General features: G+C 43.6%; 1 protein-coding gene across 6 annotated transcripts in view; it reads left to right on the forward strand.

The window, feature by feature from the left end:
• LOC143293936 (nicotinamide/nicotinic acid mononucleotide adenylyltransferase 3-like) overlaps positions 1 to 13,561 on the forward strand; it is a 42,610-nt gene that overhangs the window by 14,565 nt on the left and 14,484 nt on the right. For all 6 annotated transcript variants that reach the window (XR_013056856.1, XR_013056857.1, XM_076605325.1 and 3 more), the window contains exons 7-8: positions 564 to 622; positions 1,837 to 1,932. Coding sequence is in view for 4 of the 6 variants with exons in the window: in XM_076605325.1 (XP_076461440.1) it covers positions 564 to 622; positions 1,837 to 1,932 (155 nt within the window). In the remaining 2 variants the exon portion in view is untranslated. The remainder of the gene's footprint in view (positions 1 to 563; positions 623 to 1,836; positions 1,933 to 13,561) is intronic.

The following is a 13,561-nucleotide window of genomic DNA, read 5'->3' on the forward strand; positions in this document are numbered from 1 at the left end:
GACGCACAAGCACACAACACTTCCCTCTCTGTGTTATATCAGTGAAAATGAATTCATCTCTTTAGGATAAGAAATGTGAAAGTAATCTGGTGGATCTTTCTTTTTGGATATGTTAGGCAGAAATGGTCTGGCTCTCTCTTTCTCCCCCTCTCTCTTTCTCTCTTTCCCACACTCTCTGTATCCCTTCTCTAATTTGATGTGTAACTCACTTTGTATTTCTATGAAGATACTTTTCAGTGTTTGCATGCTTGTGTGTACTCACGCATACTTGCACACTTATGTTTATGAATTATATGCATGTGTATCAAAGTTGCTTTTCGACTTCCTCTATGCTAGTCTGTTTGTGTGTGTGTGTGTGTGTGTGTGTGTGTGTGTGTGTGTGCTTGTGTGTGTGTATGTGTACATGTGTGTATACAGAAGTGCATGTTTGTGTGCATATATATATTGTTACATCAATGAAGGATCACAGGATGCATCATCAGATTTTTGCTGTCAGTGGTTAAAGTTTGTCTGTCAGAAAAGATGTGAGCTGTGTGTGTGTGTGTGTGTGTGTGTGTGTGCAGGAAAACATCCACATTGTGACGGAGTGGATGACCAACGAGATCAGTGCCACAAAAGTCAGGTCAGTTTCATGGTCATGTCTTTGTCAGTGACTGCAGCATTTGTCAACATGTCAGCATTTGTCACTGTGTGCAACATTTGTCACTGTGTGCAACATTTGTCACATGTGTCACTGTGTGCAGCATTTGTCACTGTGCGCACCATTTGTCACTATACACACCATACCATTTGTCACTGTGCACACCATACCATTTGTCACTGTGCGTAGCATTTGTCACTGTGTGCAGCATTTGTCACTGTGTACACCATTTGTCACAATGTGCAGCATTTGTCACTGTGTGCAGCATTTGTCACTGTGCACACCATTTGTCACTCTGTGCAGCATTCGTCACTGTGTGCAACATTTGTCACTGTGTGCAGCATTTGTCACTGTGTGCAACATTTGTCACTGTGTGCAGTGTTTGTAACTGTGTGTAACATTTGTCACTGTGTGCAACATTTGTCAGTGTGCACACCATTTGTCACTGTGTGCAGCATTTGTCACTGCATGCTACACCAGTTCACTCAGTATGTTTTGGAGGTTATGAGTCATGTTTTGACTCGTATTTGGATTTCAAGAAAACTGAAGAGCAGCACTTGGGACCTGGTGCACTGATAGTCATGGGAAGCGTCCTGCAGCCTTCAGTTCCCACCTCCACCCCCCACACCCTCACTGCCACCTGATCTTTAGGCCACCACCCTCCTTCGGAGTGCATGCGTCTGAACGTGTTCAGTTCATGACTTGGGTGTGGGTGTGTGGTCTTGTGCACATCATACCACACCGCAACACACACACACACACACACACACACACACACACACACACACACACACACACTGATCCACACACGCCACAGCACACCTCAGTACACCTCAGCACAGCACAGCACAGCACAGCACAGTACAACACACACACACACACACACACACACACACACACACACACACACCACACCACACTACAACACCACATCACACCTCACGACACCACACCACACAGACAAAGACACACACACAGACACAGACACACATACACGCACACACACATACATACACAGATAGACACAGACAGACACACACACACACACACACACACACACACACACAGACTCTCACTCTCTCTCTGTCTCTGTCTCTGTCTGATTTCCCTCACCCTGTCCCCTGTCTTCCTAACCACCATCAGTTTGTGATGTGATGTGACCATGACCAGAGAACCCAACCTTGATGTTGTTGCAGGCGTGCTGTGAAGCGCGGGGAGAGCGTGAAGTACCTGTTGCCAGACCCCGTCATCTCCTACATCCGAGAGCACGGGCTGTATGGATGGACGGACAAGTAAGGTGTTGGCTGTGTCCCCCACCCCACCCTCCCGGTGTACCCCCCACTCACCCCTCGTGCCCAACTGTGTTAGCATGGAGTATGTGTTCACCGCTGTGTTGATGATGCCTCACTCATAGCCACTGTCTTTGTCAGTGCATAGGTCAGACTACCAGGGCGTCCACATGCATGGGTACGTGGACGCACCCTCTCATAAAGACCTGCATGCTTGCACAAATGTGCAAGTGCACACACGAATACACGCACACACACACACACACACACACGTGTACACACACATACACACACACTCAACACACACACATATATCAGACAGAAAAGTAGTGTTTTACCCTTTGTGATGGCGATACATGATGTTGTGATGTGTTTGTTGTGAATCCCTCCAAAGCAGCATGCGTTGTTTTTTACTCTCCTTGAACAACCAAAGCTCTGGTCTGTGTTGGTGTGATAGACTGTCAAAGCTGTGGATGCTGCAGAACGGTTCATGGCTGTTGTGATGCTTTCTCTCTGTCTGACAGAACATGTCACTACCCGTGTCCTTTGTCCTGTGGAATACTGGGTATCCTCATCAGTTCCTTGTTTGACAACACTTGTCACGCGTTGTCCTGTTGTGGCTGTTGTGTCGGCATGGGGTCCTGAATGGGCCTTTTGTTTTGAAGCAAGTGCTTTTCAGTTTTGAAGACTGACCTTTGAGGTTGAAGATTGTTCTTTGAGTTTGAAGATCATTCTTTGAGTTTGAAGACTGTTCTTTGAGTTTGAAGGTCGTTTTTTGGGTTTGAAGACTGTTCTATGAATTTTGAGACTGTTCTTTGAGTTTGAAGACTGTTCTTTGAGTTTGAAGACTGTTCTATGAATTTTGAGATCGTTCTTTGAGTTTGAAGACTGTTCTTTGAGTTTGAACAGTTTGAAGACTGTTCTTTGAAGACTGTTCTATGAATTTGAAGATTGTTTTTTGGGTTTGAAGACTGGTCTTTGAGTTTGAAGACTGTTCTTTGAGTTTGAACAGTTTGAAGACTGTTCTTTGAGTTTGGACAGTTTGAAGACTGTTCTTTGAGTTTGAACAGTTTGAAGACTGTTCTTTGAGTTCGAAGACTGTTCTATGAATTTGAAGACTGTTCTTTGAGTTTGAAGATTTATCTTGAGTTTGAAAATTGTTCTGTGACTTTGAAAATTGTTCTTTGAGTTTGAAGATCGTTACAGATTGTTTACTGAGTTTGAAGATTGTTCTTTCAGTTTTGAAAAAAGTATGAAGATTGTTCTTTGAATTTAAAAAAAAAGTATGAAGACTGTTCTTTGAGTTTGAAAAAGTGTGCAAACTGTTTTTTAGCTTTGAAAAATGTGAATGTTTTTTAGTTTAGGAATAAAACCAAGTATGAAGACTGTTCTTTGAGTTTGAAAGATTAGGACTGTTTTAGTTTGAAAAAAAATATGTTCTCTAAGTTTGAAGTATATTCTGAGTTTGAAAAAGTATGTTCTTTAAGTTAAAAGAAGTATGAGTTCTTTGAGCACTCATTTGGCACACTGAAAAAGAACCCATGGCAATGAGAGTGTTGTCCTCTGGAAAAATTCTTTTGAAGAAATCCACTCTCATACGTACACAAATATATAGCATGCACTCAATACCTGACTAAGTGCAGTGGGTTATGCTGCTGGTCAGGCATCTGCCTAGCAGATGTGGTGTAGTATATAAGGATTTGTCTGAATGCAGCGACGCCTCCTTGCGAAACTGAAACTGAAGTGAAACTGCTGTCAGCATCAGTCTCATTCTCAGTGTTGTGTCAAAGTCTGCAAGGTATTTTGGGGGTTTGTCTGCCCCATGCTCATTTTCTTGACTGATATATTGGGGTCCATTTCAGGACAAGAGGAGTGCTCAGTGTCTCTGAGTCTTCATGAAATAGCTGGTGATGATCCAACCACAGAGGACCGTTCATTATCTCTGAGCCTTCATAAAATAGCTGGCGATGATCAGACCAGTCCTGATCAGTCCAGCGGGACCTTCTCAACGCTTGACAGTTCCACAGACAACCCTGGTCAGACTGACTCAATGGTTCTTATTCCAGCAGCAAGCAGAAAGTGCTTAGAGGAAGAAACAGCTCTGCGGGAAACTGCCACAGGTGTCTGATAGCTTGGGGTTAAAGTGATTGTTGACCAGATCTCACACTTGATGAAATATTGTGGTTTTTTTTCTTTTTTTTTCTGGTTTCTGTGAAAGGCAAAGACTTCAGGTAACATTATAAATTGCTGAATTAATGTGGGAACACAGAATTCTCTCTTTAAAATTTTTCTTTTTCATTTCAACTTCAGTTTCATTTTCAGTGAAGAAATGTTCAAAAACCTTGACACGCTCTCGCCAGTTGCTGCTTTTTTTTTGGAAGTTCAGAGCGTCCTAACATTAAGACATGATGACAAATAATGAACATCTCACGGTTCTCTGCCACTAAATAACTCCTGGGACAGCATTTGGTGCCACACTGGAATTGTCGTCGTACACTGCCGTCTCTTCACTGTTGATGTCAGGAACTTAGCGTTCACTTTCCCCCGTTCTGCACAGTTACTGTTAAAGTTTACGCTCATCGCCACAATGTTAAGTCTTGCTGCTGCCCAGACTGTTCAGAGTGTTCATCAACATTCTTGGCCATGTAGCTGTGAGTTTGAATAAACTCCATTGTTTCCGGATCAAACCTAGATAACTCTAACCACAACTTGTTAGTCTCCCGGCGGACCGTTCCTATCAACTGTTCCTTGAGTTTGGAAAAATGTGAAGTGTACTTTTAGTTTGAAGAAGTTTGAGAGTATTCTGTTAGTTTGAACAGAAAAGAAGATTGTGCTTTGTGTTTCAAAAAGTGAACTTTTTTGTTCTTTTTGTAGTTTGAAAAAAGTATGAAGACTGTTCCTCAAGTTTGAAGAGTATGAAGACTGTTGTTTGAGTTTGAAAAAGTATGAAGACTGTTCTTTCAGTTTGAAAAAGTATGAAGACTGTTGTTTGAGTTTGAAAAAGTATGAAGACTGTTCTTTCAGTTTGAAAAAGTGTGGAGACCGTTCTTTCAGTTGAAAAAGTATGAAGACTGTTTTTTCTTTTGTTGAAAAAGTAGGGTGTTCTTTGAGTGTGAAAAGGTGTGGAGACTGTACTTTCAGTTTGAAAAAGTGTGCAGAATGTTATGCTAGTTTGACCAAAAAAAAGAAAAAAGAAAAGAAAACCATGTCGGTTCTGAGATGAGAAAGCAGTGGGTTTTTTGTCTTGTTTCTTGATTTGCTGTTGTTTTGAGATTATTGTTATGTAGAATTTTTTGTAAGAAAAGAAAACCACAATAAAAACCAACATGGTGATTGTCTTGCTTTGTTCGAGTTGCAAAACTTGGACAGTGGGTTCATTTTATTTTGTTGTTGTTAAACTGCATTTTCATATGCTTTGTGTTCTGAAAAAGAAACTCAGTTGTGTTTTGTTTTATTTGCTTTGTTACATGCTAGGTAGTTTGTTTGATGTTTTTTAACAAATTGTTATGTTGGTGCAGTTTTTTTCTTCTGTTTTTGTTCATTATTTTTGCATGCTTTTGCACATGTCATTGTTGATGATTGGTGTTTATCCGTGAAAAATAGCTGACAGCGTTGATGTTTGAGATTGGTTGATTGATCGATATAGATACTTACATAGCGCACCTATCCTCGGTCAGAGACCAAGCTCTAAGCGCTTTACGAACACGGTTGTCAAACATCATGTGGTTTGTACTGTACACAACAGGTGTGACACAGTGTGTAGAGATCCACTGTGAGTGTGTCAGACATCATGTGGTTTGTACTGTACACAACAGGTGTGACACAGTGTGTAGAGATCCACTGTGAGTGTGTCAGACATCATGTGGTTTGTACTGTACACAACAGGTGTGACACAGTGTGTAGAGATCCACTGTGAGTGTGTCAGACATCATGTGGTTTGTACTGTACACAACAGGTGTGACACAGTGTGTATAGATCCACTGTGAGTGTGTCAGACATCATGTGGTTTGTACTGTACACAACAGGTGTGACACAGTGTGTATAGATCCACTGTGAGTGTGTCAGACATCATGTGGTTTGTACTGTACACAACAGGTGTGACACAGTGTGTAGAGATCCACTGTGAGTGTGTCAGACATCATGTGGTTTGTACTGTACACAACAGGTGTGACACAGTGTGTAGAGATCCACTGTGAGTGTGTCAGACATCATGTGGTTTGTACTGTACACAACAGGTGTGACACAGTGTGTACAGATCCACTGTGAGTGTGTCAGACATCATGTGGTTTGTACTGTACACAACAGGTGTGACACAGTGTGTAGAGATCCACTGAGTGTGTCAGACATGTGGTTTGTACTGTACACAACAGGTGTGACACAGTGTGTAGAGATCCACTGTGAGTGTCAAACATCATGTGGTTTGTACTGTACACAACAGGTGTGACACAGTGTGTAGAGATCCACTGTGAGTGTGTCAAACATCATGTGGTTTGTACTGTACACAACAGGTGTGACACAGTGTGTATAGATCCACTGTGAGTGTGTCAAACATCATGTGGTTTGTACTGTACACAACAGGTGTGACAGTGTGTAGAGATCCACTGTGTGTGTGTGTCAGACATCATGTGGTTTGTACTGTACACAACAGGTGTGACACAGTGTGTAGAGATCCACTGTGAGTGTGTCAAACATCATGTGGTTTGTACTGTACACAACAGGTGTGACACAGTGTGTAGAGATCCACTGTGAGTGTGTCAAACATCATGTGGTTTGTACTGTACACAACAGGTGTGACACAGTGTGTAGAGATCCACTGAGTGTGTCACACATCATGTGGTTTGTACTGTACACAACAGGTGTGACACAGTGTGTAGAGATCCACTGTGAGTGTCAAACATCATGTGGTTTGTACTGTACACAACAGGTGTGACACAGTGTGTAGAGATCCACTGTGAGTGTGTCAGACATCATGTGGTTTGTACTGTACACAACAGGTGTGACACAGTGTGTAGAGATCCACTGTGAGTGTGTCAGACATCATGTGGTTTGTACTGTACACAACAGGTGTGACACAGTGTGTAGAGATCCACTGTGAGTGTGTCAGACATCATGTGGTTTGTACTGTACACAACAGGTGTGACACAGTGTGTAGAGATCCACTGTGAGTGTGTCAGACATCATGTGGTTTGTACTGTACACAACAGGTGTGACACAGTGTGTAGAGATCCACTGTGAGTGTCAAACATCATGTGGTTTGTACTGTACACAACAGGTGTGACAGTGTGTAGAGATCCACTGTGAGTGTGTCAAACATCATGTGGTTTGTACTGTACACAACAGGTGTGACACAGTGTGTAGAGATCCACTGTGTGTGTGTCAGACATGTGGTTTGTACTGTACACAACAGGTGTGACACAGTGTGTAGAGATCCACTGTGAGTGTGTCAAACATCATGTGGTTTGTACTGTACAGAACAGGTGTGACACAGTGTGTAGAGATCCACTGAGTGTGTCAGACATCATGTGGTTTGTACTGTACACAACAGGTGTGACACAGTGTGTAGAGATCCACTGTGAGTGTGTCAGACATCATGTGGTTTGTACTGTACACAACAGGTGTGACACAGTGTGTGTAGATCCACTGTGAGTGTGTCAAACATCATGTGGTTTGTACTGTACACAACAGGTGTGACACAGTGTGTAGAGATCCACTGTGAGTGTGTCAGACATCATGTGGTTTGTACTGTACACAACAGGTGTGACACAGTGTGTAGAGATCCACTGTGAGTGTGTCAAACATCATGTGGTTTGTACTGTACACAACAGGTGTGACACAGTGTGTAGAGATCCACTGTGAGTGTGTCAAACATCATGTGGTTTGTACTGTACACAACAGGTGTGACACAGTGTGTGTAGATCCACTGTGAGTGTGTCAGACATCATGTGGTTTGTACTGTACACAACAGGTGTGACACAGTGTGTAGAGATCCACTGTGAGTGTCAAACATCATGTGGTTTGTACTGTACAGAACAGGTGTGACAGTGTGTAGAGATCCACTGTGAGTGTGTCAGACATGTGGTTTGTACTGTACACAACAGGTGTGACACAGTGTGTAGAGATCCACTGTGTGTGTGTCAGACATGTGGTTTGTACTGTACACAACAGGTGTGACACAGTGTGTAGAGATCCACTGAGTGTGTCAGACATCATGTGGTTTGTACTGTACACAACAGGTGTGACACAGTGTGTAGAGATCCACTGTGAGTGTGTCAGACATCATGTGGTTTGTACTGTACACAACAGGTGTGACACAGTGTGTATAGATCCACTGTGAGTGTGTCAAACATCATGTGGTTTGTACTGTACACAACAGGTGTGACAGTGTGTAGAGATCCACTGTGTGTGTGTCAGACATCATGTGGTTTGTACTGTACACAACAGGTGTGACACAGTGTGTAGAGATCCACTGTGAGTGTGTCAGACATCATGTGGTTTGTACTGTACACAACAGGTGTGACACAGTGTGTAGAGATCCACTGTGAGTGTGTCAAACATCATGTGGTTTGTACTGTACACAACAGGTGTGACACAGTGTGTAGAGATCCACTGAGTGTGTCAGACATCATGTGGTTTGTACTGTACACAACAGGTGTGACACAGTGTGTAGAGATCCACTGTGAGTGTCAAACATCATGTGGTTTGTACTGTACACAACAGGTGTGACACAGTGTGTAGAGATCCACTGTGAGTGTGTCAGACATCATGTGGTTTGTACTGTACACAACAGGTGTGACACAGTGTGTAGAGATCCACTGTGAGTGTGTCAGACATCATGTGGTTTGTACTGTACACAACAGGTGTGACACAGTGTGTGTAGATCCACTGTGAGTGTGTCAGACATCATGTGGTTTGTACTGTACACAACAGGTGTGACACAGTGTGTAGAGATCCACTGTGAGTGTCAAACATCATGTGGTTTGTACTGTACACAACAGGTGTGACAGTGTGTAGAGATCCACTGTGAGTGTGTCAAACATCATGTGGTTTGTACTGTACACAACAGGTGTGACACAGTGTGTAGAGATCCACTGTGTGTGTGTCAGACATGTGGTTTGTACTGTACACAACAGGTGTGACACAGTGTGTAGAGATCCACTGTGAGTGTGTCAAACATCATGTGGTTTGTACTGTACAGAACAGGTTGACACAGTGTGTAGAGATCCACTGAGTGTGTCAGACATCATGTGGTTTGTACTGTACACAACAGGTGTGACACAGTGTGTAGAGATCCACTGTGAGTGTGTCAAACATCATGTGGTTTGTACTGTACACAACAGGTGTGACACAGTGTGTAGAGATCCACTGTGAGTGTGTCAGACATCATGCGGTTTGTACTGTACACAACAGGTGTGACACAGTGTGTAGAGATCCACTGTGAGTGTGTCAGACATCATGTGGTTTGTACTGTACACAACAGGTGTGACACAGTGTGTGTAGATCCACTGTGAGTGTGTCAGACATCATGTGGTTTGTACTGTACACAACAGGTGTGACACAGTGTGTAGAGATCCACTGTGAGTGTCAAACATCATGTGGTTTGTACTGTACAGAACAGGTGTGACAGTGTGTAGAGATCCACTGTGAGTGTGTCAGACATGTGGTTTGTACTGTACACAACAGGTGTGACACAGTGTGTAGAGATCCACTGTGTGTGTGTCAGACATGTGGTTTGTACTGTACACAACAGGTGTGACACAGTGTGTAGAGATCCACTGAGTGTGTCAGACATCATGTGGTTTGTACTGTACACAACAGGTGTGACACAGTGTGTAGAGATCCACTGTGAGTGTGTCAGACATCATGTGGTTTGTACTGTACACAACAGGTGTGACACAGTGTGTAGAGATCCACTGTGAGTGTCAAACATCATGTGGTTTGTACTGTACACAACAGGTGTGACACAGTGTGTATAGATCCACTGTGAGTGTGTCAGACATCATGTGGTTTGTACTGTACACAACAGGTGTGACACAGTGTGTAGAGATCCACTGTGAGTGTGTCAGACATCATGTGGTTTGTACTGTACACAACAGGTGTGACACAGTGTGTAGAGATCCACTGTGAGTGTGTCAGACATCATGTGGTTTGTACTGTACACAACAGGTGTGACACAGTGTGTATAGATCCACTGTGTGTGTGTCAGACATCATGTGGTTTGTACTGTACACAACAGGTGTGACACAGTGTGTAGAGATCCACTGTGAGTGTGTCAGACATCATGTGGTTTGTACTGTACACAACAGGTGTGACACAGTGTGTATAGATCCACTGTGAGTGTGTCAAACATCATGTGGTTTGTACTGTACACAACAGGTGTGACACAGTGTGTAGAGATCCACTGTGAGTGTGTCAGACATCATGTGGTTTGTACTGTACACAACAGGTGTGACACAGTGTGTGTAGATCCACTGTGAGTGTGTCAAACATCATGTGGTTTGTACTGTACACAACAGGTGTGACACAGTGTGTAGAGATCCACTGTGAGTGTGTCAGACATCATGTGGTTTGTACTGTACACAACAGGTGTGACACAGTGTGTGTAGATCCACTGTGAGTGTGTCAGACATCATGTGGTTTGTACTGTACACAACAGGTGTGACACAGTGTGTAGAGATCCACTGAGTGTGTCAGACATCATGTGGTTTGTACTGTACACAACAGGTGTGACACAGTGTGTAGAGATCCACTGAGTGTGTCAGACATCATGTGGTTTGTACTGTACACAACAGGTGTGACACAGTGTGTAGATCCACTGTGAGTGTGTCAAACATCATGTGGTTTGTACTGTACACAACAGGTGTGACACAGTGTGTAGAGATCCACTGTGAGTGTGTCAAACATCATGTGGTTTGTACTGTACACAACAGGTGTGACACAGTGTGTAGAGATCCACTGTGAGTGTGTCAGACATCATGCGGTTTGTACTGTACACAACAGGTGTGACACAGTGTGTAGAGATCCACTGTGAGTGTCAAACATCATGTGGTTTGTACTGTACACAACAGGTGTGACACAGTGTGTAGAGATCCACTGTGAGTGTGTCAGACATCATGCGGTTTGTACTGTACACAACAGGTGTGACACAGTGTGTAGAGATCCACTGTGAGTGTGTCAGACATCATGTGGTTTGTACTGTACACAACAGGTGTGACACAGTGTGTAGAGATCCACTGTGAGTGTGTCAGACATCATGTGGTTTGTACTGTACAGAACAGGTGTGACACAGTGTGTAGAGATCCACTGTGAGTGTGTCAAACATCATGTGGTTTGTACTGTACACAACAGGTGTGACACAGTGTGTAGAGATCCACTGTGAGTGTGTCAGACATCATGTGGTTTGTACTGTACACAACAGGTGTGACACAGTGTGTGTAGATCCACTGTGAGTGTGTCAAACATCATGTGGTTTGTACTGTACAGAACAGGTGTGACACAGTGTGTGTAGATCCACTGTGTGTGTGTCAGACATCATGTGGTTTGTACTGTACACAACAGGTGTGACACAGTGTGTAGAGATCCACTGTGAGTGTGTCAGACATCATGTGGTTTGTACTGTACACAACAGGTGTGACACAGTGTGTGTAGATCCACTGTGAGTGTGTCAAACATCATGTGGTTTGTACTGTACACAACAGGTGTGACACAGTGTGTAGAGATCCACTGTGAGTGTGTCAGACATCATGTGGTTTGTACTGTACACAACAGGTGTGACACAGTGTGTGTAGATCCACTGTGAGTGTGTCAAACATCATGTGGTTTGTACTGTACACAACAGGTGTGACAGAGTGTGTAGAGATCCACTGTGAGTGTGTCAGACATCATGTGGTTTGTACTGTACACAACAGGTGTGACACAGTGTGTGTAGAGATCCACTGTGAGTGTGTCAAACATCATGTGGTTTGTACTGTACACAACAGGTGTGACACAGTGTGTAGAGATCCACTGAGTGTGTCAGACATCATGTGGTTTGTACTGTACACAACAGGTGTGACACAGTGTGTAGAGATCCACTGAGTGTGTCAGACATGTGGTTTGTACTGTACACAACAGGTGTGACACAGTGTGTAGATCCACTGTGAGTGTGTCAAACATCATGTGGTTTGTACTGTACACAACAGGTGTGACACAGTGTGTAGAGATCCACTGTGAGTGTGTCAAACATGTGGTTTGTACTGTACACAACAGGTGTGACACAGTGTGTAGAGATCCACTGTGAGTGTGTCAGACATCATGCGGTTTGTACTGTACACAACAGGTGTGACACAGTGTGTAGAGATCCACTGTGAGTGTCAAACATCATGTGGTTTGTACTGTACACAACAGGTGTGACACAGTGTGTAGAGATCCACTGTGAGTGTGTCAGACATCATGCGGTTTGTACTGTACACAACAGGTGTGACACAGTGTGTAGAGATCCACTGTGAGTGTGTCAGACATCATGTGGTTTGTACTGTACACAACAGGTGTGACACAGTGTGTAGAGATCCACTGTGAGTGTGTCAGACATCATGTGGTTTGTACTGTACAGAACAGGTGTGACACAGTGTGTAGAGATCCACTGTGAGTGTGTCAAACATCATGTGGTTTGTACTGTACACAACAGGTGTGACACAGTGTGTAGAGATCCACTGTGAGTGTGTCAGACATCATGTGGTTTGTACTGTACACAACAGGTGTGACACAGTGTGTGTAGATCCACTGTGAGTGTGTCAAACATCATGTGGTTTGTACTGTACAGAACAGGTGTGACAGAGTGTGTGTAGATCCACTGTGTGTGTGTCAGACATCATGTGGTTTGTACTGTACACAACAGGTGTGACACAGTGTGTAGAGATCCACTGTGAGTGTGTCAGACATCATGTGGTTTGTACTGTACACAACAGGTGTGACACAGTGTGTGTAGATCCACTGTGAGTGTGTCAAACATCATGTGGTTTGTACTGTACACAACAGGTGTGACACAGTGTGTAGAGATCCACTGTGAGTGTGTCAGACATCATGTGGTTTGTACTGTACACAACAGGTGTGACACAGTGTGTGTAGATCCACTGTGAGTGTGTCAAACATCATGTGGTTTGTACTGTACACAACAGGTGTGACACAGTGTGTAGAGATCCACTGTGAGTGTGTCAGACATCATGTGGTTTGTACTGTACACAACAGGTGTGACACAGTGTGTGTAGAGATCCACTGTGAGTGTGTCAGACATCATGTGGTTTGTACTGTACACAACAGGTGTGACACAGTGTGTAGAGATCCACTGAGTGTGTCAGACATCATGTGGTTTGTACTGTACACAACAGGTGTGACACAGTGTGTAGAGATCCACTGAGTGTGTCAGACATCATGTGGTTTGTACTGTACACAACAGGTGTGACACAGTGTGTAGATCCACTGTGAGTGTGTCAAACATCATGTGGTTTGTACTGTACACAACAGGTGTGACACAGTGTGTAGAGATCCACTGTGAGTGTGTCAAACATCATGTGGTTTGTACTGTACACAACAGGTGTGACACAGTGTGTAGAGATCCACTGTGAGTGTGTCAGACATCATGCGGTTTGTACTGTAC

The sequence above is a fragment of the Babylonia areolata genome, chromosome 19 (assembly GCF_041734735.1).
Source record: "Babylonia areolata isolate BAREFJ2019XMU chromosome 19, ASM4173473v1, whole genome shotgun sequence".
NCBI classification, from domain to species: domain Eukaryota; kingdom Metazoa; phylum Mollusca; class Gastropoda; order Neogastropoda; family Buccinidae; genus Babylonia; species Babylonia areolata.